General features: G+C 44.0%; 1 protein-coding gene across 1 annotated transcript in view; it reads left to right on the forward strand.

Annotated features, from left to right (window-relative positions):
• The window catches only part of LOC139571330 (myocardin-related transcription factor B-like), a 50,983-nt gene extending 26,527 nt beyond the window's left edge, over positions 1-24,456 (forward strand). The window contains exons 4-14 of the mRNA XM_071394115.1: positions 10,460-10,525; positions 10,611-10,666; positions 10,767-11,004; positions 11,294-11,478; positions 12,506-12,646; positions 13,265-13,518; positions 14,064-15,150; positions 15,276-15,434; positions 17,376-17,522; positions 19,007-19,067; positions 19,273-24,456. Coding sequence (XP_071250216.1) covers positions 10,460-10,525; positions 10,611-10,666; positions 10,767-11,004; positions 11,294-11,478; positions 12,506-12,646; positions 13,265-13,518; positions 14,064-15,150; positions 15,276-15,434; positions 17,376-17,522; positions 19,007-19,067; positions 19,273-19,784 — 2,906 coding nt within the window. The 3' untranslated portion in view covers positions 19,785-24,456. The remainder of the gene's footprint in view (positions 1-10,459; positions 10,526-10,610; positions 10,667-10,766; positions 11,005-11,293; positions 11,479-12,505; positions 12,647-13,264; positions 13,519-14,063; positions 15,151-15,275; positions 15,435-17,375; positions 17,523-19,006; positions 19,068-19,272) is intronic.
• Positions 24,457-25,713: the final 1,257 nt, after the last annotated feature.

A 25,713-nucleotide genomic window follows, 5' to 3' on the forward strand; every position in this document is an offset into this window, starting at 1 on the left:
GATCTAGGGTTTTTCCAGCCCTGGTAGCACAATCGATATGCTGATAGAATTTAGGGAGTTTTGTTTTTAGATTAGCCTTGTTAAAATCCCCAGCTACGATGAATGCAGCCTCAGGGTGTGTGGTTTCCAGTTTACAAAGAGTCAGATAAAGTTCGTTCAGGGCCATCGATGTGTCTGCTTGGGGGGGAATATATACGGCTGTGATTATGATTGAAGAGAATTCCCTTGGTAGATAATGCGGTCGACATTTGATTGTGAGGAGTTCTAGATCAGGTGAACAGAATGACTTGAGTTCCTGTGTGTTGTTATGATGATCACACCACTTCTCGTTAATCATAAGGCATACCCCCCCGCCCCTCTTCTTACCGGAAAGATGTTTGTTTCTGTCGGCGCGATGCATGAAGAAACCAGCTGGCTGCACCGACTCCGTTAGCGTCCCTTGAGTTAGCCATGTTTCCGTGAAGCAGAGCACGTTGCAATCCCTGATGTCTCTCTGGAATGCTACCCGTGCTCGGATTTCATCAACCTTATTGTCAAGAGACTGGACATTGGCGAGTAGTATGCTAGGGAGTGGAGCGCGATGTGCCCGTCTCCGAAGCCTGACCACGAGACCGCCTCGTTTGCCCCTTTTTCGGCGTCGCACAGGGTCGCCGGCTGGGATCAGATCCATTGTATTGGGTGGAAGGCAAAACACTGGATCCGTTTCGGGAAAGTCATATTCCTGGTAGGAACGATGATGAGTTGACGTTAATCGTATATTCAGTAGTTCCTCCCGACTGTATGTAATGAAACCTAAGATTACCTGGGGTACCGATGTAAGAAATAACACATAAAAGAACAAAATACTGCATATTTTCCAAGGAACGCGAAGCGAGGCGGCCATCTCTTTTCGGCGCCGGAAGTGTTAAGTCCTGTCTGGTCCAGCGACGGTGGGTTTGTGCCCATAGGCGACATTGTTGCCGGTGATGTCTGGTGAGGACCTGCCTTACAACAGGCCTACAAGCCCTCAGTCCAGCCTCTTTCAGCCTATTGCGGACAGTCCGAGCACTGATGGAGGGATTGTGCGTTCCTGGTGTAACGCAGTTGTTGTTGCCATCCTGTACCAGTCCCGCAGGTGTGATGTTCGAATGTACCGATCCTGTGCAGGTGTTGTTACACGTGGTCTGCCACTGCGAGGACGATCAGCTGTCCGTCCTGTAGCGCTGTCTTAGGCGTCTCACAGTACGGATATTGCAATTTATTGCCCTGGCCACATCTGTAGTCCTCATGCCTCCTTGCAGCATGCCTAAGGCACTTTCACACAGATGAGCAGGGACCCTGGGCATCTTTCTTTGAGTGTTTTTCAGAGTCAGTAGAAAGGCCTCTTTAGTGTCCTAAGTTTTCATAACTGTGACCTTAAATGCCTACCGTCTGTAAGCTGTTAGTGTCTAATGACCGTTCCACAGGTGCATGTTCATTAATTGTTTATGGTTCATTGAACAAGCATTGGAAACAGTGCTTAAACCCTTTACAATGAAGATGTGTGAAGTTATTTGGATTTTTATGAATTATCTTTGAAAGACAGGGTCCTGAAAAAGGGCCGTTTCTTTTGTGTACACACACACACACACACACACAGTACCAGTCAAAAGTTTGGACACACCTACTCATTCAAGGGTTTTTCTTTATTTTTACCATTTTCTACATTGTAGAATAATAGTGAAGACAAACTATGATATAGCACAAATGGAATCACATAGTAACCAAAAAGGTGTTAAACAAATCAAAATATATTTTATATTTGAGATTCTTCAAAGTAGCCACCCTTTGCCTTGAAGACAGCTTTACATACTCTTTGCATTCTCTCAACCAGCTTCATGAGGTAGTAAACTGGAATGCATTTCAATTAGCAGGTGTGCCTTGTTAAAAGTGAATTTGTGGAATTTCTTTCCTTCTTCTTCTTCATTTATCCAATCAGTTGTGTTGTGACAAGGTAGGGGTGGTATACAGATGATAGCCCAATTTGGTAAAAGGCTATGATGAATGGCTCTCATGAGGACCGCCACAGGAAAGGATGACCCAGAGTTACCTCTGGTGGGGGTGCTTTGCTGGTGACACTGTTGGCGATTCTAATGATCTTATCCCCTGCAGCAGAGGTAACTCTGGGTCTTCCTTTCCTGTGGTGGTTCTCATGAGAGCCAGTTTCATCATAGCGCTTGATGGTTATTTCAGTTTTGATGTCTTCACGATTATTCTACAATGTAAAAAATAAAGAAAAACCCTGGAATGAGTAGGTGTGTCCAAACTTTTGTGTGTGTACACAACAGGCCTACAAGTCCTCAGTCTAGCCTCTCTCAGCCTATTGTGGACAGTCTTGAGCACTGATGGAGGGATTGTGCACACACACACATATATTTATATATACACATACACATAAGTATTTTTTTACACCTTTTTTCTCCCTAATTTCGTGATATCAGTTTACAATTGGCTCATTCATCCCCCTCCTCTCCCCTGTAACTATTCCCCAGGTCGTTGCTGCAAATGAGAACGTGTTCTCAGTCAACTTACCTGGTAAAATAACGGATAAATAAAAAATATCCAATTGGTAGTTAGTCTTGTCCCATCGCTGCAACTCCCGTACGGACTTGGGAGAGGCGAAGGTCGAGAGCCATGCGTCCTCCAAAACACGAACCTGCCAAGCCGCGCTGCTTCTTGACACACTGCTCGCTTAACCCGGAAACCAGACGCACCAATTCGTCAGAGGAAACACCGTACAACTGGCGTCCGAAGCCACAAGGAGTCGCTAGAGCGTGGTGGGACAAGGACATCCCTAAGTTTTTTTATATATATATATATAACAGAAATACTGCCGGTATGACTCATTTTGCATCATGTAATGCTACATTTAGAAAATGTAATTGCTCAACCGTCGTATGCTTACATTCGCATCTCTCCCTTCTCCCAGAATGCATCGCTCCCTTTGTGACACAGGGACAGGGCAGATATAGGACATGACAATGACATTAATACATGCTGTTACCTAAATAGTTAACTATCGAGATAACTAGGCTATATGTTTTGAATTTGCTATCTAGTTAGTCTGTTGTCTGTCATTATTTATTTTATAGGCTAGCCTACCTGCTGCCGCAATGCCTCCACCTTTTCATAAACATATGAACCCTGTTCGCTGACCAAAAATGTGCTATAAATCGGCAAATGACTCACTAACTAACAAGGATTATCAACAAATGTGGCTGCACGCGGCTCCGTGATTGAAAGACTGCCAATGCCTCTCAATGCAATAATTCTATTGCGATGAGCTCTTCAGAGATTGAGAGAACAGTGTGCAACACATAACATCCAGAGGGTTTTGATCCAATTCTGATAGACTAATTGTTTGATATTGTGATTTTGTTTTTTTTACTTGTCCATTCCGGACAACTTCAGACTATATGCTGCTTGCCAGAAGTATTATTACTATTATTTTGACTTGTCCCGGACAAGGGCATAAGCATTAATGGCAAGCCCTGATACACCTCTTCCCACACATCACATGCACTTCAGACATTGAGCAACTGGAGAAACTACATACTGTTAAAAGATTAACCACAAGGGAGTTGTGAAAGTGTCAGACTCCTTGGAATCCTGGTCAGAATCTCTTACCCTCATAGCTGACCTGGACTGAGTTCACTGAGCCGACCCACAGCTTAGGAAACATTGCTGAGACTGGCTGTGTGTGTGTGTGTGTGTGTGTGTGTGTGTGTGTGTGTGTGTGTGTGTGTGTGTGTGTGTGTGTGTGTGTGTGTGTGTGTGTGTGTGTGTGTGTGTGTGTGTGTGTGTGTGTGTGTGTGTGTGTGTGTGTGTGTGTGTTAACTCAGCCCTACGTAGACCAGTGTTCACATAACACTGTGACTGACAGTCTGGTCAGGGTGTTCCCCAGAGGTCAGTGTTGTTACCCCATTGAAATGTGAATCAGCCAGACAGACCCTAGTGTCACTTAGCTATTGTTATGACTTTCTGTTCTCCTAAAAGATGCTGTAAGGGTTGATGGGCGATCACTCACTGCAAGGGTTAACTTGAACCGATCCTGTTCTGCCTCTTGTTTCTCACTGATGGGTTGATTGCTACTGACTGATGAGGACAGGTACAATCCATCAACTGAAGCATACCAACAGAAACAGTCAGAGAGCGAGAAAGCGAGTGAAAGAGGGAGGGGGTAGTGGTTGATCTGCCTACAAGAGAGAAAAATTGTGAGAGAGAGAGAGAGGAGTATTTGAATAGCGCATTGAGAGAATATCAAGGCATGCATATCCTGGCAGACTTTGAGTCTGGTGGTTCATCTCTCCTGTAGCTCTCTGTGAACTAACAGACTGACATATGGGACGGCAGTTAGTCTGTAGCATTCAGACCTTCCAGAGCTCCCTCAGCTCTGTCCTGCGTGGCTGATATTAACTATGGCTTGTCTGAATGTGGAGACCCCCTCCGTCTGCAGGGACCGATTCAGATCAGGTGACTCTCTCGCTGGCTCACTCAGCACCCTCTTCTTACTTTTGCTTGTTTGTGGTTCTGGAGTATCAATTTGTTGAGACATAGCGCTTTGGGTAGGATGTGGTTTAGACCCCTGTATAGGCCAACTGAGTGTATAGGCCAGATACCTTAGGAGATTCTCCACTTATTCTGTTTCTTCGGTTGTGGCTTTTTTGGCAGTGGCGCATTCAGTGAGACTTGTGATTCAGTGAGCGAGGGGCATTTCCATGTAAAAAGCTCCAATAGCACTAATATGTGAAGTTTATCAAATTTGGTGTCAAATGAAAGCTAAGAGTCTATATTTTGGAGAAATTAATCCCTATATACAGTACCAGTCAAAGGTTTGGACACACCTACTCATTCAAGGGTTTTTCTTTATTTTTACTATTTTCTACATTGTAGAATAATAGTGAAGACATCGAAACTATTAAATAACACATATGGAATCATGTAGTAACCAAAAAAGTGTTAAACAAATCAACATATATTTGAGATTCTTCAAAAAGTAGCTAACCTTTGCCTTGATGACAGCTTTGTACACTCTTGGCATTCTCTCAACCAGCTTCAATGCTTTTCCAACAGTCTTGAAGGAGTTCCCACATATGCTGAGCACTTGTTGCCTGCCTTTCCTTCACTCTGCGGTCCAACTCATCCCAAACCAGCTCAATTGGGTTGAGGTCAGGTGATTGTGGAGGCCAGGTCATCTGATGCAGCACTCCATCACTCTCCTTCTTGGTCAAATAGCCTTTACACAACCTGGAGGTGTGTTGGGTCATTGTTCTGTTGAAAAACAAAATGATAGTCCCACTAAGCGCAAACCAGATGGGATGGTGTATCGCTGCAGAATGCTGTGGTTGCCATGCTGGTTAAGTGTGCCTTGGGAACCACACATGCGGAGATCATCCGTTCACCTACTCTGCGTTTCACAAAGACAGAGATTGGAACCAAAAATAAAACATTTGGACTCATCAGACCAAAGGACAGATTTCCACCGGTCTAATGTTCATTGCTCGTTTCTTGGCCCAAGCAAGTCTCTTCTTCCTATTGGTGTCCTTTCGTAGTGGTTTCTTTGCAGCAATTTGTCCATGAAGGCCTGATTCACGCAGTCTCCCCTGAACAGTTGATGTGTCTGTTACTTGAACTCTGAAGCATTTATTTAGGGGCGGCAGGTAGCCTAGTGGTTAGAGCGTTGGACTAGTAACCGAAAGGTTAGATCAAATCCCTGAGCTGACAAGGTAAAAACCTGTCATTCTGCCCCTGAACAAGGCAGTTAATCCACTGTTCCTAGGCCGTCATTGAAAATAAGAATTTGTTCTTAACTGACTTGCCTAGTTAAATAAATAAATAGAGAAAAAATAATAAAGAACATTTGGGCTGCAATTTCTGAGGCTGATAATGCAAATGAACTCATCCTCTGCAGCAGAGGTAACTGAGTCTTTCTTTCCTGTGGCGGTCTTCATGAGAGCCAGTTTCATCATAGCGCTTGATGGTTTTTGCAACTGCACTTGAAGAAACTTTCAAAGTTCTTGACATGTTCCGCATTGACTGACCTTCATGTCTTAAAGTAATGATGGACTGTAATTTTTCTTTGCTTATTTGAACTGTTCTTGCCATAATATGGACTTGGTCTTTTACCAAATAGGGCTATCATCTGTATACCACCCCTACCTTTTCACAACACAACTGATTGGCTGAAACGCATTAAGAAATTCCACAAATTAAGGCAAACGTGTTAATTGAAATGCATTCCAGGTGACTACCTCATGTAGCTGGTTGAGAGAATGCCAAGAGTGTGCAAGGGTGGCTACTTTTTGAAGACTCAAATATAAAATATATTTTGATTTGTTTAACACTTTTCTGGTTATTACATGATACCATGTGTGTTATTGCATAGTTGTGATGTCTTCACTATTATTCTACAATGGAGAAAATAGTAAAAATAAAGAAAAAACTGTGAATGAATAGGTGTGTCCAAATTTTTGACTGGTACATTAGGAATAAGGAATAAGCAAAGGTTTAGATTTCTGATCAAACAGATGGAAAAGGGGTCTCAGACAACATCTAGCAGAAAAGTATTTTGAAATACATGAATACACATTAATGTTGAACTAATATCAACACTTAAATTTAGTTTTGGAGCATTTTTGTCTGCCTTCTGTAACTTTAAGAAACATTGCCTTGGGCCTTGTAATTCTGCCCCAATATCTTTAAGATATTTTCTAATCTCTCCCTCATGAGGAGGGAGGAAAATGAAAGTTCACAGAAGTAACAAGCAAAGGTAGACCTACCAATTAGGTTTGTTTTTACTAATAAAACAATTTGGTTTATGATTTATTAAGTGATTATAACATTACCAAATCGGTAACAGAATGACCAAAAAAACATTTAACAGAATGACTGCAACTGAATTGGCTACAATGGGAATTCATAGTAGTCACAAACCCACAATCGGGTCACCTGCTACTGTCCTCCCTTCCACTGGCATACTGTTGTGTTCAGCTCATAATTGTTTTATTTCTGTCACATGGTGGTCAAACCAAGACTAGTAAACCTCTTCCTCTCTCTCTCCAGTTAATGTCACCTCTCCCAGCTCTTACTGACACCTAACCATGCTCGTACTAACCGGCTCTTACTAACCGACTCATACTAACCGGCTCTTACTAACCTGACACCGAGTAATGCAAAACACTCACCAGAAAACATTTTTGTAACAGAATCCGTTCTATAATGGCGAAAATCGAACTTCTCTTTCGGTGTTGCTGTTAGCCAAACTACCGGTGGAAAGCAGCATTTATTTTGACTATCCGGATATACAAAAAATGTCATTATTTGAATAGTAAAATATTTTTTAAATACCATCCCTACTATACAGTAGAGTACAGTAAAGCACACGAGTACAGTATCATTTACTGTATTGTACTGAACAATACTCTGTTTTACTGTACTGTGATGTCCAAACTTATGAAACCTAGACGTCTATGATTGGTTCAGATTTGGTCCGGACCAAATTTGGTCTTGTTTGGGGGCAGAGCTCATTAGAATAAAAGCCAGTGTGTAGAATTATACCCAGATATGCAAAGGAGGATATTGCATATTTTTACCTTTTTGTGTACCTATTCAAGATACATCACCATGAAGAGAATAACATTCACATTTATAAATGTATTACAGATCAGGCAACCTTGATGTCATTCTGTTAATGTAATTTTCTTAACGGGTGTTAATCCACTTCACTTACTGTAGTTCGACAACCAAAAGAGATGTTTTGAAACACAAGTTGTCATGTCATAGCTGACACTCCATTCTTTCTGCAGACATCTTCGAAAATTAATTCGGAGTAGATATTTAAGAGTTTTTGGAAAATGTGGTCACATAAAAATACTGAGGTGGACTTTACGGTCATTCTGTTACCAAACATTATACTTCCACTGTACTTTGAGTAAATGTGTTTTTGTAACATTTTCAGTGTAAATTGTTAAAAGTAGTCCTTGTGCATAGACTTGTACAGTTGAAGTCAGAAGTTTACATACACTTAGGTTGGAGTCATTAAAACACGTTTTTCTCCACACATTTCTTGTTAACAAACTATAGTTTTGGAAAGTAGGTTAGGACATCTACTTTGTGCATGACACAAGTAATTTTTCCAACAATTGTTTACAGACAGATTATTTCACATATAATTCACTGTATCACAATTCCAGTGGGTCAGAAGTTTACATACACTAAGTTGACTGTGCCTTTAAACAGCTTGGAAAATTCCATAAAATGATGTCATAGCTTTAGAAGCTTCTGATAGGCTAATTGACATAATTTGAGTCAATTGGAGGTCTACCTGTGTATGTATTTCAAGGCCTACCTTCAAACTCAGTGCCTCTTTGCCTGACAGCATGGGAAAATCAAAAGAAATCAGCCAAGAATTCAAAAAATAATTTGTAGACCTCCACAAGTCTGGTTCATCCTTGGGAGCAATTTCCAAACGCCTGAAGGTACCAGGTTCATCTGTACAAAGAATAGTACGCAAGTATAAACACCATGGGCACGCAGCCGTCATACCGCTCAGGAAGGAGACGCGTTCTGTCTCCTGGAGATGAACGTACTTTGGTGCAAAAAGTGCAAATCAATTCCAGAACAACAGCAAAGGACCTTGTGAAGATGCTGGAGGAAACAGGTACAAACGTATCTATATCCACAGTAAAACGAGTCCTATATCGACATAACTTGAAAGGCTGCTCAGCAAGGAAGAAGCCACTGCTCCAAAACCGCCATAAAAAAAGCCAGACTATAGTTTGCAACTGCACATGGGGACAAAGATCGTACTTTTGAAGAAATGTCCTCTGGTCTGATGAAACAAAAACTGTTTGGCCATAATGACCATCGTTATGTTTGGAGGAAAAGGGGGGGGGGGCTTGCAAGCCGAAGAACACCATCCCAACCGTGAAGCACGGAGGTGGCAGCATCGTGTTGTGGGGGTGCTTTGCTGCAGGAAGGACTGGTGCACTTCACAAACTAGATGGCATCATGAGGAGGGAAAATTATGTGGATATATTGAAGCAACATCTCAAGACATCAGTCAGGAAGTTAAAGCTTGGTCGCAAATGGGTCTTCCAAATGAACAATAACCCCAAGCATACTTCCAAAGTTGTGGCAAGATGACTTAAGGACAACAAAGTCAAGGTATTGGAGTGGCCATCACAAAGCCCTGAACTCAATCCTATAGAAAATGTGTGGGCAGAACTGAAAAAGCGTGTGCGAGCAAGGAGGCCTACAAACCTGACTCAGTTACACCAGCTCTGTCAGGAGGAATGGGCCAAAATTCACCCAACTTATTGTGAGAAGCTTGTGGAAGGCTACCCCAAACGTTTGACCCAAGTTAAACAATTTAAAGGCAATGCTATCAAATACTAATTGAGTGTATGTACACTTCTGACCCACTGGGAATGTGATGAAAGAAATAAAAGCTGAAATATATCATTCTCGCTACGATTATTCTGACATTTCACATTCTTAAAATAAAGTGGTGATCCTAACTGACTAAGACAGAACATTTTTACTAGGATTAAATGTCAGGAATTGTGAAAAACTGAGTTTAAATGTATTTGGCTATGGTGTATGTAAAATTCGGACTTCAACTGTATGGTTTGTTAACTTTTGCAATTATTGGTTTTGTTCTTATTGGTCAATTATTGGTCTTTTAAAGTGAAAAATCGTAGTCCATGACATTCTGTTACTGTGGAATTGCCCAGAGTGGATGGGAGGTTGTTTCTCGGTCAGATGAGGTGTCGGTCTGTTTGCTCAGATTGACTCCGAGGTCACAGGCTACTCAGTTAATCCAATGTCACATTGGGAGGTTTCGCCACTCTAAATTGTACAACTCAATGCATGTTCTGTATTAAGGTAGTAGGGTTGTTTTTTATCTGGGTAATCAATTTGGTTTCTTGGTTGCAGTAATGTTGTTTGTTGTAACAGGAAGGAAACACAGAGCTGCTCTGGTAATCAATGTAGTCAAGTACATTTGAGCTTATTTCGCTGTTAAAAAAAATAAAAATCTCGCATGTTTAGCCATTTGAGATAAAATCGCAATTCCCCCTGATTTCTGTTCCTGTACAATTTTCCAAGGACCAAAGATTGAAACAGTTTTAAGGAATGACATTATTGTTCAGATAAGGGATTAAAGTGAGATCAGTCACGTTCTTAATGAATGGACGGACTGGGTTAGCGGAGGACATTCCATTGGTCAGTGTTATGTGGTCACACTGCTGGCTAGAGTGGAAACGAGTAGTAGTTGTTGGTGGCCGTGGGGGTCCTAACTGCCCTGGTATGTGTCTAGCGGTCTATCAGAACCACATCCTGCTCCGAAACCTCAGTTACTCATGATGACTTCAGACCCTCCGATGCAGGCCGTCTCTGGTTGTTTACTGAAGGGTCTACCCTTCTCTCTCTTCTCCAACAGTCCTTCAGCTGAGGCTACAGCAGAGACGTACCCGTGAGCAGCTGGTAGACCAGGGCATAATGCCACGTGAGTATGGGTACTGCCACTTCATAAAGTCATAATGTAATTATCTGTCTGTTGATGAAGCTGACATGTGTTTCTGTCCATGCAGCTCTAAAGAGCCCAGCTGCATTCCATGAGCAGATACGCAGCCTGGAGAGAGCCCGGGTAAGAGCTCAGCCTTGCAAATACATTCCTTTAATATATTCAGTAACTTCTTGCATTGAAATTACTTGTCAATGCCCTGACCCCCTGTTCCCTTCCCCAGACTGAGAACTTCCTGAAGCACAAGATCCACAGCCGACCAGAGAGATCTGAGCTGGTCAGAATGCACATCCTCAAGGAGACTGGGGCAGAGCCATCCCTGCAGGCCACCCAGATGAAGCTGAAGAGGGCCAGGCTGGCTGACGACCTGAATGAGAAGCTGGCTCAGCGCCCCGGTCCCATGGAACTGGTAGAAAAGAACATTCTGCCTGTAGAACCCAGCGTCAAGGAGGCCATCATTGGTGAGGGAGAGGAGAGGAGAAAGAGAGAGAGAGAGATGGGTTGAGAGGAAGATGGTGATATGGAGCCGTATGTATCAAGTTTTAGTGTAGGAGTGCTGATTTTATGATCAGTTTTGTCTTTCTAGCTCGCAATGAATAAGATTAGATGGACAGTCGAAATCTGATCCTAGATCAGCTCTAAACGGGCCCAGATCACACACTTCTTAGGCCTTTTCATTCACCTTTCTCTCTTTTTAACGTGGCCCTTAGTTAGTGTTCTGTATTAATGTTGACTGTGTTGGTCCCTCAGTAAACTACCCCAAAGCACTGGACGCCTACGGGTTTGAGGAGGACAGCGGGGATGTCCTGTCTCCAGAGCAGCCGGCCAGCCACGAGTCCCAGGCCGCCGCACCCTCCCCTGGGGAACCCCGCGCCCTGGAGACCCCCTGTCCACCACCGCTGCCCACCATAACCACCAACCATACCATTCTACAGGTAGGGACTAGGGAGGATCTTTATTAACTCAAATATCCTCTTGAAGGACAATACATATGCTTCATCATACCTAGTGTTGCAAAGGGAGGGTATATTACTGGAAACGTTCTAAGTTTACCAGTAAACTACCAGAATTTTGGTAGCTTTCAAGGTTTTTGGGGCATTGTAAAAGATGGCTTTTTAGGTGTCTGTAATTAAAATAATCAAATAGCATGATAAAAAAAAAAATGATGACAAAGCTGTAAAACATAAATATAAACCAGTAACTTATTCAATACCATTGGTGTCCCGTGTAGCTCAGTGGGTAGAGCATGGCAACACTGTGGGTTTGATTCCCATGGGGGACCAGTATGAAAATGTATGCACTCACTACTGTAAGTTGCTCTGGATAAGAGCGTCTGCTCAATTACTAAAATGTAAATGTAATAATGTGTTTTAATATGAGGGTTTCAGCATGGAACATCCTTTATAATTTTTATACACTTATTTATTTGACTTTGTCAATATGTCTTTGTTGTAAATGTTTTGGTGCCAAACTAGCAGTTGTGAAAAAAGTTAGTTGAAACATTGCAGAATTAATAGAAAAATAATGCCATTCTTGATTAGATGCTTTTTTCATTAATTAGGCAATTTTCTCTTGAACCATATGGTCTAGCCACTAGAAATGCCTGGACAATATGGACACAGGTATAAAATATGAATATTATAAATTACTGAATATTCCGGTAACTTTGGTAAATTACTGGTAGCTTTCCGTCCCAATTATATATATATATTTTTTATTTTACCTTTATTTAACTAGGCAAGTCAGTTAAGAACAAATTCTTATTTTCAATGACAGCCTAGGAACAGTGGGTTAACTGCCTTGTTCAGGGGCAGAACGATAATGATAATACCCCTCGTTCTTTGTCTACCCCTGAAGGATTGTAATAATTAAGAATTGAGGTAAATAAAATTTACATGAAACATAGGCTTACCTGTTATGACTGAAATGTTCATGTTTTCCTCTCTTCTTTTTCTGTCCCAGCCCTTCCCTGTTGTCAGCCAGGCAACAGCAGACTTCCTCAAAGCTCTCTCCACCAATGAGCCACCAGTTAGTCGCCCAGCTCCCGCACCTCAGCCAATAACCACTGTTGCTTCTCAAAAGCCAGGGCCCACCCTAGTGAAAGTAAGCAGGCACGTTATTCTGTCTACTGTTTAGTGAAGTAGACTTTCCAAAAATCTAAGTTCACATTGAAACAAAAGCTCAGTCTTTGAACTAGCATTGAATCCAAATCGCTGAATAAATAAAGGTGTTTTACATTTTTTGAATCTTTCTGTACTCAAATCTGAATTCAATCATCTTCCAGTTATTGAAAAATACCGTGTTTGAGTCACTTCTAAACACATATTGTCAGAGTTGACCCTGTTTATTAAAACAAGTCTAAAACTAACCAAACTACTATAACCTGTGAAATGGGAGACAACACACAGCCAATCAGTTGCACTAAACGACACCAACTGACCTTTCTGCCTAGAGCGTACAGACTGACCCTGTAGTCTACCAGGGTTCATTTCTCCACTTCTTAACTGGAATGTGCCCACTGGTAAAAACATAACTTTTAACCCAAAAACGAAATCCCTTTTTAGATGACAGTTGTTTTTATGTCAATGTATTTTATTTTTTATTTTGTGGAGAGCATCTCGTGTCATATTGTTATGCAATTATGTTTTATATAAAGAACTTGTAGCTTTGAAGCATGTGCATCTTCTTTATCTTGGCGTTTCTCCTCTTCTCATCCCACAGCAGAGCCAGCCCAGGCAGCCGGGGGAGAGGAATCGCAGTAAGAAGGGCAAGGAGCCCAAGCCCCGGATCAAGAAGTTAAAGTACCACCAGTACGTCCCCCAGGACCAGAAACAGGAGGCCAGCGAAGCCCCCATGGACTCATCCTACGCCAAGATCCTCCACCAGCAGCAGCTCTTCCTCCAGCTGCAGATCCTCCACCAGCAGCAGCAGCAGCAGCACTATAACTACCACACCATCCTCCCAGCACCCTTAAAGTAGGATATTACTGTCATTTCAGGGACAAAGTATGTTCATAATCACTTCTGACACTCCTAGGTGCAAATCCTAAGTTCTACTTTGTCAATGGGAGACCAAGTGAAAATGTTATTTAAATGGACCGGATCCGTCTACCTGTTGTTCAAACTAAGGTTTACAAGAGAACATTATGTTAGCTGGAAAGTACCTAAAAAGCAACCCAGCTGTTGATGTTTCCAATGTCCCAAATAGCAAATGGACAATTAGCTAGTTTCCAATAACAAATCCTCTGTAATGATATTAATAACCTGCAGGATGTTGTCTTAGTGGGAGTCCAAGGCCCATTAGAACTGTGTATGTCAGTTATTGTTGGAACTCTGCATTGTTCCATTGACTGACTGTGTACTGAGGCACCAGGCAGAGGAACCTCCTTAGTTCCCTTCATATTGCCAACACTCTTTCTCTCTCTCTCTCCCACATTTCCCTTCTCCCTCCTTCGTCATCTCTCACTCCACCATCTTTACTCTCCCTCCTTCCCCTTGTTTTGCTTCCTCTCTTCCTTCAGGCCTGTAGCTGAGGGTCAGAGCAGCGCTGTGAACGGTCTGCCAACCTCTATAGTGGTGTCCCTGCCGCCTGCCGTCACTGTCCCGCCTCCCACCCCTGTCCGCCCCAACAGCATATCCAACCGCAAGCCTGGCCACCTGTCCCCCAACCTGGAGGACATGAAGGTGGCCGAGTTGAAACTGGAGCTGAAGTTGCGAAGTCTCCCTGTGTCAGTTACCAAGACTGATCTCATTGAGAGGCTGAAGCCTTACCAGGAGAGCCCCAGCACCCCAGCTCTGACCCCCGGCCCGAACACCCTCCCATCCTCAGTCCCCATGGAGGTCAGCTCATCCCCCGCACTTCTCCTAGCTGCCCATCAGTTGGCACCAGAGAGCATGAGCTCCACACCCCCAGTATCCCCAATCCCCACAGACCTCTCCACCGTTAGAGACAACAGAGGGGTGTCCGAGCTATTTTGCGACCCCCAGAGGGTTAGTCCCGGTCGTGCAGGCGTGGGGATGTCCCCCCTGAGGCCGGGTGTCCCGGAGGAGAAGGATTCGCGGCTCCATGAGAAGGAGCGTCAGATCGAGGAGCTGATGAGGAAGCTGGAGCAGGAGCAGAGGCTGGTGGAGGAGCTGAAGATGCAGCTGGAGGTGGAGAAGACCCAGCCTCTACAGGGACCCTCCACAGACTCTGTCCCCGTGATCCAGACCTCCAACAAGGTCAAACTGGAAGACAGGGTCCTCCCTAACTGCTCAGCAATGGGTACTGCAAACATGGCTCCCCAGACTCACCCTCACTCTCTTCCCACTGTGGTGAAGCTGGAGGATGTGCTCTGCAACTCCCAGCCCCCGCACCAGCCCTACCTCACCCCCACCCTGCCCCAGTTCTTCATCAGCCACCAGGTTGTAGGCCAGCCTGGCACCCAGACCCTGCTTGCAGCCCAGGATGGCACTACCCAGATCCTCCTGCCTGTCCTCCAGGCTACGATATCAAATCAAGCCCCAGGCCTGATCCAGGCCTCAGTGCCCCAGGTACACACCACCAAGATGGAGACTCGGCAGGCCTCAACTCAACAGCAGATACTTAATCATAACCACATGCTGCAGGTAAGTCATACCACACCAGGACCAGTTCCTGGAAAATATGGATCTGAAACCTGCTTGAAATGAGATCTAGTAGAATTGGTGATGAAGTTAAGGTTAACCCCTTATTGTGTGTCTCTCTTCTACAGACTTTCACAGCGTGCAACGGCCCTGGCTCTGGGATGGTGGAGAACCAGACAGGGCCTGACATGCATCCCCAGTGTTTCCTGAGAAGCTCCCCAGATAACAGGCTCTCTCCCCGGGGGGCTTCACCCAACCACACCCTCTCCAATGGGCCTGTCAACAAGGTACACTTAGGTGTATTATTAGGAAAACATCATCCTCTAGGCTAAATGTGATGCAAAATACACATTGTAAACCGTCAACCTTTCCAGTTCCACTTTCTCCCTCAAATACTGTTAAATCTTACATTGGTTATATGAGTCGTTGTTATAGACAAGGTAGGTTGTGTTGTTATAGACAAGGCAGGCTGTGGTGGTTATAGACAAGGCAGGCTGTGGTGGTTATAGACAAGGCAGGCTGTGGTGGTTATAGACAAGGCAGGCTGTGGTGGTTATAGACAAGGCAGGCTGTGGTGGTTATAGACAAGGCAGGCTGTGGTGGTTATAGACAAGGCAGGCTGTGGTGGTTATAGACAAGGCAGGCTGTGGTGGTTATAGACAAGGCAGGCTGTGGTGGTTATAGACAAGGCAGGCTGTGGTGGTTAGAGACAAGGCAGGCTGTGGTGGTTATAGACAAGGCAGGCTGTGGTGGTTAGAGACAAGGCAGGCTGTGGTGGTTATAGACAAGGCAGGCTGTGGTGGCTATAGACAAGGCAGGCTGTGGTGGCTATAGACAAGGCAGGCTGTGGTGGTTAAAGACAAGGCAGGCTGTGGTGGTTATAGACAAGGCAGGCTGTGGTGGCTATAGACAAGGCAGGCTGTGGTGGTTATAGACAAGGCAGGCTGTGGTGGTTATAGACAAGGCAGGCTGTGGTGGTTAGAGACAAGGCAGGCTGTGGTGGTTATAGACAAGGCAGGCTGTGATGGTTATAGACAAGGCAGGCTGTGGTGGTTATAGACAAGGCAGGCTGTGGTGGTTATAGACAAGGCAGGCTGTGGTGGTTATAGACAAGGCAGGCTGTGGTGGCTATAGACAAGGCAGGCTGTGGTGGTTATAGACAAGGCAGGCTGTGGTGGTTATAGACAAGGCAGGCTGTGGTGGCTATAGACAAGGCAGGCTGTGGTGGTTATAGACAAGGTAGGTTGTGTTGTTATAGACAAGGCAGGCTGTGGTGGTTATAGACAAGGCAGGCTGTGGTGGTTATAGACAAGGCAGGCTGTGGTGGTTATAGACAAGGCAGGCTGTGGTGGTTATAGACAAGGCAGGCTGTGGTGGTTATAGACAAGGCAGGCTGTGGTGGTTATAGACAAGGCAGGCTGTGGTGGTTATAGACAAGGCAGGCTGTGGTGGCTATAGACAAGGCAGGCTGTGGTGGTTATAGACAAGGCAGGCTGTGGTGGTTATAGACAAGGCAGGCTGTGGTGGTTATAGACAAGGCAGGCTGTGGTGGTTATAGACAAGGCAGGCTGTGATGGTTATAGACAAGGCAGGCTGTGGTGGTTATAGACAAGGCAGGCTGTGGTGGTTATAGACAAGGCAGGCTGTGGTGGTTATAGACAAGGCAGGCTGTGGTGGTTATAGACAAGGCAGGCTGTGGTGGTTATAGACAAGGCAGTCTGTGGTGGTTATAGACAAGGCAGGCTGTGGTGGCTATAGACAAGGCAGGCTGTGGTGGCTATAGACAAGGCAGGCTGTGATGGCTATAGACAAGGCAGGCTGTGGTGGCTATAGACAAGGCAGGCTGTGGTGGTTATAGACAAGGCAGGCTGTGGTGGTTATAGACAAGGCAGGCTGTGGTGGTTATAGACAAGGCAGTCTGTGGTGGTTATAGACAAGGCAGGCTGTGGTGGTTATAGACAAGGCAGGCTGTGGTGGTTATAGACAAGGCAGTCTGTGGTGGTTATAGACAAGGCAGGCTGTGGTGGCTATAGACAAGGCAGGCTGTGGTGGTTATAGACAAGGCAGGCTGTGGTGGTTATAGACAAGGCAGGCTGTGGTGGCTATAGACAAGGTAGGTTGTGTTGTTATAGACAAGGCAGGTGGTTATAGACAAGGCAGGCTGTGGTGGCTATAGACAAGGCAGGCTGTGTTTGTTCAATGTTTTTATCTTCCTTCTCTTCCTCCAGTCCCCCTCTCCATCTCCATCCCAGCCCACCTTCATCCTCCAACCCTCCTCCCTCGTGACCCAGCCCCCCATGACCAGGGAGCCCCCTCGCTACGAGGATGCAGTCATACAGACACGCAACCTGAAGCAGGCCAACAACCTCACACAGGTGAACACACACACTCAACAGTGGTGTAAAGTACTTAAGTAAAAATACTTTCAAGTAGTTTTTGGGGGTATCTGTACTTTACTATTTATATTTTTGACAACTTTTACTTCACTACTTTCCTAAAGAAAATATTGTACTTTTTACTCCATACATTTTCCCTGACAACCAAAAGTACTCGTTACGTTTTGAATGCTTAGAAGGACAGGAAAATGGTCCAATTCACAGACTTATCAAGAGATCTGGCGGACTCACTAAACACACATGCGTTTGTAAATGATGTCTGAGTGTTGTAGTGTTCCCCTGTCTAAAAACAAAAAGAAAGAAAATGGTGCCGTCTGGTTTACTTTGTGAGGAATTCGGCCACCAGCTGCATCGAGTACTGCAGTGCATCTCCTCCTCATGGACTGCACCATATTTGCCAGTTCTTGCTGTGAGATGTTACCCCACTCTTCCTGCAAGTTCCCGGACATTTCTGGGGGGAATGGCCCTAGCCTTTACCCTCCGATCCAACAGGTCCCAGACGTGCTGAATGGGATTGAGATCCAGGCTCTTCGCTGGCCATGGCAGAACATTGACATTACTGTCTTGCAGGAAATCACGCACAGAACGAGCAGTATGGCTGCTGTATAGGCGACGTTGTTGGCAGTGATGTCTGGTGAGGACCTGCCTTACAACAGGCCTACAAGCCCTCAGTCCAGCCTCTCTCAGCCTATTGCGGACAGTCTGAGCACTGATGGAGGGATTGTGCGTTCCTGGTGTAACTCGGGCAGTTGTTGTTGCCATCCTGTACCTGTCCCGCAGGTGTGATGTTCGCATGTACCGATCCTGTGCATGTGTTGTTACGCGTGGTCTGCCACTGTCCGTCCTGTCTCCCTGTAGCGCTGTCTTAGGGATCTCACAGTACGGACATTGCAATTTATTGCCCTGGCCACATCTGTAGTCCTCATGCCTCCTTGCAGCATGCCTAAGGCACGTTCACGCAGATGAGCAGGGACCCTGGGCATCTTTCTTTTTACTAAGTTTTCATAACTGTGACCTTAAATGCCTACCGTCTGTAAGCTGTTAGTGTCTTAACGACCGTTCCACAGGTGCATGTTCATTAATTGTTTATGGTTCATTGAACAAGCATTGGAAACAGTGTTTAAACCCTTTACAATAAAGATGTGTGAAGTTATTTGGATTTTTACGAATTATCTTTGAAAGACAGGGTCCTGAAAAAGGGACATTTCTTTTTTTGATGAGTTTAGTATTTTACTGGGTGAATTTCACTTTTACTTGAGTCATTTTCTATTAAGGTATCTTTTACTTTAGTATGATATTTGGGTACTTTTTCCACCACTGCACTCATACAAATAACACACACACGTTCATAAATATATGAGGTGCTCTCCGAAGTCCTGAGGGAATGTATTGCTATTGGTCACACCTCAGAGACTGTAATGCTATTGGTCATGCATCTCCTTACCTTATTGTCTCTTTCTCAGGTTTCCACGGCAACCAGCCAGGAGATGGACGACCTATTTGACATCCTGATTCAGAGTGGAGGTGAGAGTTCACAGCATCAGGAAAGGTTTACACCTTTAGCTCCTTGTCCTAACCCTGAAGGGACTGACTTAGTCATGACTATCTGGTCTTTTCATCTCTGTAAACAGTAATAAGGCTGCACTTTCTTATTCGACATTAACATTAATAAAGAAGCCTGTGTTTTAATATAACTGATTAATTTCTCCCCATCTTCTGTTTCGTCCAGAGATCACTCCTGCAATCCAGCAGCCGGACCTTCTGTCCCTCGGCACCAAGACTGTTCCTATCACAGCCAACATCACTACCCTCCCTGTCAACACCGCCCTGTCCAGGCCCCCTCCACAGATCCAGGTAGCTCCCCCTCCCATCTCGCCCGTCGACCCACTCCATCTCCCAAGCCTGGCCTCCATGACCTCAGACAAGCAGTTGGAGGCCTTCCTGGAGGGAACCCTGAACGATCCGTCCCCAACCACGGACCTCCGCACCCTGGGTCTGATCGAGGAGCTGCAGTCCCAGCTTCTGGATCAACCCTACTCCCCCATGGACACCTCGGAGCTGTCCTTCTGCGACTCCACGTCTCCCCCCTCCTCCCTCAATATGGGCATGTCTGACACAGCCCTGGACAACATGGAGTGGCTGGACCTAACCATGCCGCCCGGCCCCGCGGGGGGGCTTACACCACTGGGGATTCCTTCAGACTTCCTGGATACACACGACCTGCAGCTGCACTGGGACTGATGGAGAGATGGATGAGGACAAGGATGGAGGGGAAAGGAGGAAAAGGATGGAGGGACCGAGAGAAGAGGAGGAGAGGAGTGTTTGAGGAAATGAAAAGGGATAGAGGCACTCAACATAAGAAATCCAGACTTGGTTAGTCAGGTTATAGCCCTGGTGCATTTTAAAACTTTATTTTTAACACAAAATTGTCTCGTTTATTTTTTGCCTAGGATGTCCTAGGATTGGCCAGCCGGTGATGGGGGCATTGGGTGTTGCTTATTAGGGTAGTGGGGCCAGAGCCAAATGAACAAGGATGCAGACATTATGGAAATATCCTGTAAATTATGGCGATATTTCAACCAGAACAAGGTTAGATGTTCCCTCAGCCCTCCTGGAGTTTTCATTGGGTTGTGCAAAGCTTTCACCATACAACTCCTGACAGTCAGCCTGTACGGTGGTCAGCTTGGCTTGCGGTGAACACATGGATGTGTTAACTTAGCATGCGTTTCACATCAGTCGTATGACAGGGTCTTCATCTACAGCCATGTCTCTGTGGACGCTGTTTGGTTATTACAGATCTGTTGTACACAAGCCACAACAGACAGCATAACTGACAGATGTAAACCTGACAAGAGTACAAGGCTGTGTTTAACACTGGTCTTTTATTGCGACATACCTATATTTGTGTTTTCTGACCCTTTTGATACATATTGTATTGGTTGAGACAGTTGGACTATTTAAGTAATGAACTGAACTGACGCCGAGAACAGACTCATTCCTATTGGACAAGGAGGAGTAGTCTCCTCCCACTATGAGCTATGCACTAAGGAGGCGGGCCTTACACCTCCTTCATCTCACAAGGAAATGTGAATCACAGATAATGATTTTGTAGATTTAATGGTTTATTGAAACAATGTTGATCCACTTGTTGGTTATCTCAGTGTACTATCGCCTTCAGTTCAAGTCTAAGTTGATCCGTCTGAATGTAAATGGAGACTTTACATTGTTGGCAGCTTTATCTTCTGAAAGACAACTGACGTATCAGTGGGGAGGGACCAAATATGGTATCACACAGGTACACTACATACAGGTTAATGTGTGTACTTACTGTATGCTAGCCTGCTTCCATCTCTGTTTGTGCTCTTGACAACTCTGTTACTCATTGTCAAGCCAGATATGTTTGGCATAGCAATGAGTGACAAGAAGGTGGCATGATGGCACAAAAAGACTGGCACTGAGGCTAACTGTATTCTTCAGTGTTTGACATGTTTTAATGTGGCTGCATGACCTCTGGAGAACAGAGGTGTTATACTTTTCTGTCTGTCCTGAATTCTGTCTGTCAACTCTCTGCACTTTGTCTCTGTGTGTCAGTGGTTCTGTCTCTGTGTGAGAAAGTATGCACGTGTCTAGAGCTGGGCGAAATGGCCAAAAACCAGGGGCGCAACTTTGGTTTTAGAAGTGGGGGGGACATAATAATTACTATTATTTTTTCATTTTTTAATCCAGTCGAATAAACACTCCAGCCTACCCGACCGCTCGGAGGCGACCGCATGGTCCTAAAGCATGCCATTGCCTTGTTTTGTATCACATTGAAATGATAAAACGGGGGGACAAAAATGCAATTTCTGGATGTGGGGTAGACATGTCTCCCCCGTCCCCAGTGAAAGTTGCGCCCCTGCCTAAAACTAATTTCTATTTTTTTCAAACTTATGCGATTCCCAATATATATCAAAACACATTTTTTTGTTTTCTCTAAGCTTTGTTGTACAATTAAAGGTAAATACACTACATTTAAAACAGTCACCAATAGTCTAATCAATTCAGAGCTTGGTAAATTATACAGAAGCTGAATATATGCCTTCCACAAACATGAGACCCACTAATATTTACATTATTTTATGAAAATAGTTGTACTTGCTTTTATTGCAATTATCACTGATCTCGCTTTCAGGTCTGTCTATAAAAAGGCCCTTTTTGTTACAAATTTAACCATAACCATGCATAATGCACGTTCACTAATCATGTAGCAGGCATTATAGAAAATGAACACGGGTCTCATAAACAGTCTCTCAAACACAAGCCCACGTGCTCGTGAGTAGTCAGCTAATATTTCTATTTCAGGTTTAGCCAACTTAGATCTACTTATAGTTTGACAAGTTCTGAATTCAGCTAACAAGTCAAAACAGTTGTAATTGTTATAAACACACCCTGCTGTCCGTCTCCAACTGTTTAACCAGCATAGTAAGTAGCCTGTCCACTGTTCAGATGTTGAAATCAAATGGCCTACCTTATTTCGATGAATGAGAATGAGTTGCCAAATCCTTATATAATTGTTTTATGTGTATTGCATATTTATAAAACACAGACTAAACAGCTAGTATAGCAATCTTTATTTGACTAAAATGCTGCTAGCGGTACCGTAATGCGTGCGACAAACTGAGCATTCATTTTCCAGAATGAATGTTTATTGGTACATCCGTTTTAGTAGTGTCTTTGCACGAAATTTTAAGAGTTGAAACGGTTCGAAAGGTTTACAACTTCTTTATTACAGTAAAATAGTGTCTCTGTGTGTTTCGTTGTCCATATGACCGATTTATGTTGTACCAAACCTCTAATGCAAATAACGAGTTGAAACCATTTGACAGAGATGAAGAAGTGATATCTCATCTTTGTTGTTGTGAGTGGTGGGGGGAGGTGCTTGGGAGAAAGAGGCGAAGCGAGAGGCTTCACTCTCGCCAAAATCTATCCAAAATAAGCCCAATGCGTTTCTATGCGCTTATTTTGAACCTGAGGATGTCGCCTGCCTTCCCGCTTTTGCGACAATGACTCCCATTGTTAGGGCGGAGACATGATGATCTCGTCATTATATACAGATCTCTGGTGTAAATGGGAAGGAGCGAACGAGACGAGATCAAAAAGATAACATGAGAGCAAGCGGACATAAATGCTCATAAAAATGGAAAAAAAACTTGATTTACCTCAAATTAATGTTAAAAACATGAATTCGATATATCGCCCAGCCCTACATGTCTGTCTGTAAGTAAGAGTCCCTTATGTCTGTGTGTCTGCATGTGTGTCAGGGTTTCTTCTTGAATGCACGTTTTAATAAGTGTCTGATATCGGGCTATATTTGTCTCTGTCACTGAGTTGGCTGCAACTCATTTGAGTCCTCTTCATTTTTATGAAGTTGGACGTTCATCAGACAGCACTATCTTTGCCAAGTGAACACATTTTACAGGCTGAGTTTTTAAAAGGTTTGGCTCACAGAACAGCTTTTCTCTGACTGTTCCATCTGTCCTGTTTGGTTATATGGTCAAAACGCACACAGACACCCCCAGTGGTGTGCCCAGCATACAGGGTAAACTACAAGGGACTACACCGTAGCTTCTGGCATAGCTACCATTTTGTGGATGAATTCGACCATGAAGATGATGATTATATGTATGATACATTGAAACTAGGGTTGTGTAGTTCTACGTGGCATATCATGCCAAACGAGTTACTAATATTCAGTATCTCAACCCAAATATTATTCTGATCAATATTGTATAGAATGAATACGGTCGTACTGTACAGCACTTTAGAATACCATTGATTTAATTTTTCTGTCATTGTTTGAACAATCATTCTTATCCAACAAGTCAAACACTAATAATAACCTGTCGTCAGGTAATAATGCCAAATACTGTACACACGGTCTCTGACCATTGGGAACCAAATGTTTGTAACTGTGGTTTAGGGCTAGTAAGGAATTATTTGTTCTTCAATTGTTGCCTAATAAGGCAGTGAAACATCAGTTAATATCTACTGTTGACCAACAAAAATGATCGTATTTCTAAAATGTTACAAAATCATCGTTTTTTTCTGTATATACGCAAGAGGAAGATTACTGTATATTGTTTTTACCATCCATATCAGAATTATATGACCAAGTGCATCAATGGACAAAATGTACATAGGTATGCTGTAAATGTGACAGTTGGATTCAAAACCATTTTGATTCTGAACCATGTCAAACCTGTGTACAGTCGGTTAGTCTTAATAGAATGTTAATGAAGCAATAAGGCCATGGCCTTACTCTTTTTATTGAACCTTAATTTAACTAGGCAAGTCAGTTAACAAATTCTTACAATGACGGCCTACCCCACCGGCCTAACCCTCCCCTAACCCAGATGACGCTGGGCCAATTGTGCGCCGCCCTTTGGGACTCCCGATCACGGCCGGTTGTGACACAGCCTGGGAACGAACCAGGGTCTGTAGTGACGCCTCTAGCACTGAGATGCAGTGCCTTTGACCAGTTGGTGCATTTTTCTATTTTGTCAGTACTTTATAACGAGATGTCACAGTACAGCAGATTCATCTTCAGCACTTGCCATATCAACATGTTGATCATTGCAAGCAAATATTGATTTGGGCCTACCTAATTCTGTGTTTTCTGTACTGTACTGTCTCGCACTCAACCGTTGTTCTTTGTCTGAATTGTTGCAACTAGTAAGACGTCTGCCAAGTCTCTGTCATCCTCTGTATGCCATACATACATTTTGCACATTGTGTACATATTTATTTAGATGTCATGCATATTTTTATACATGTGTAGCACAGCCATGATCTTTATTTTGTAAATAATATGAAAAAATATGTATATATGTACTGTATGCTTTTAGGTGTCAATAAATCGTGGTTTATTGTGAAAGTTTCCTAGTATCTGTGGCTGGAGGCTCACGTGGGATTTGGATCTGGGCTGCTGAGATTATTGTGACCGTACATTTTTACTGTGAATATCTTTTGAACTGTTCAGCTGTCAAAGCAAACAGCATCATACTCTATTGTATTATTATGTAAAAATAGTAAAACATTTGAGGAATTATTACATTTAGAAGTGATAACATGTAGTTCCACAAGATTAATCAAAACACTTGAAGGAGAATAGAACATGTTGTATATAATCCAGTCTGTCGGTCTGTCAACAACATTTCTCAGGTTAATTCGGGGATGTTGACCTTTTTCACAGTAAAGAAAGGGGGAAGTAGAATATACAGGCCATTTGCATGACCAATACGTTGATTAGGCTTCAATAGTACCATTCTTATACGCTCTCTGGGAAGTACCAACATATATTCTCTCAAGAATATGCATTAACTGAGTTTACAAGCACCGATGAAGCTCTGAACAGGCTGCAGGAAACCTTCCCACTTGAAACAGAGCCCAGTACCCTGAGGGGAAGCAGACAAGCACACTAGGCTACGTACAGTGATGCCCAAGACCAGCTGATCGTAAATTGAGACAATATTCCTTCCGCCTCCCCCCAAAACAATCTAGATTCTATTGTCCCCAAGTAACTGTTCTTCTCTAGGAAGTAAGGATAGAATTAGCCAATGGTAAATAAGTTACATGGACAATGAAATGCCAATATAAAAGAGGAAATACAGTGTCAATAACTGTCAGTAATTGTTCTATGGGTGTGTGTACGTGAGAGGGTGTGAGTGGGTATATGTGTGTGGGTGTCTGTCACAGAAGGTTGGTGGCACCTTAATTGGGGAGAACAGGCTTGTGTTAATGATGAGTGGAATGATATCAAACATGGTTTGCAGGTGCTTGATGGCATTCCATTTGCTCTGTTCTGGCCATTATTATGAGCCGTTCTCCCCTCAGCAGCCTCCTGTGGTGTGTGTGGATATGAAGAGGAGAGGGAGGGTGAATATGTGTAGGAGGGCGGGAGAGTGATGCATAGAGGGGTGTTGTTCGGTCTGAGAAGAGGGGAGGAGGAAAAGATGGAGGTTGGGATAAACTTGGCCTGGGAGGGTAAGGGAGGGCAAGGAGGAGAGGTGGTGACAAGCCTGGCTTGGGGGAGGTAAGGTGGAGTAAGGATGGGAGGTGGGGATAAGCTTGGCTTGGGGGGGTAATGGGGAGTAAGGATGGGAGGAGAACAGGGAGGGGGTGGTGGAGAGGG

This window comes from Salvelinus alpinus, chromosome 3 (genome assembly GCF_045679555.1).
Source record: "Salvelinus alpinus chromosome 3, SLU_Salpinus.1, whole genome shotgun sequence".
NCBI classification, from domain to species: Eukaryota; Metazoa; Chordata; class Actinopteri; order Salmoniformes; family Salmonidae; genus Salvelinus; species Salvelinus alpinus.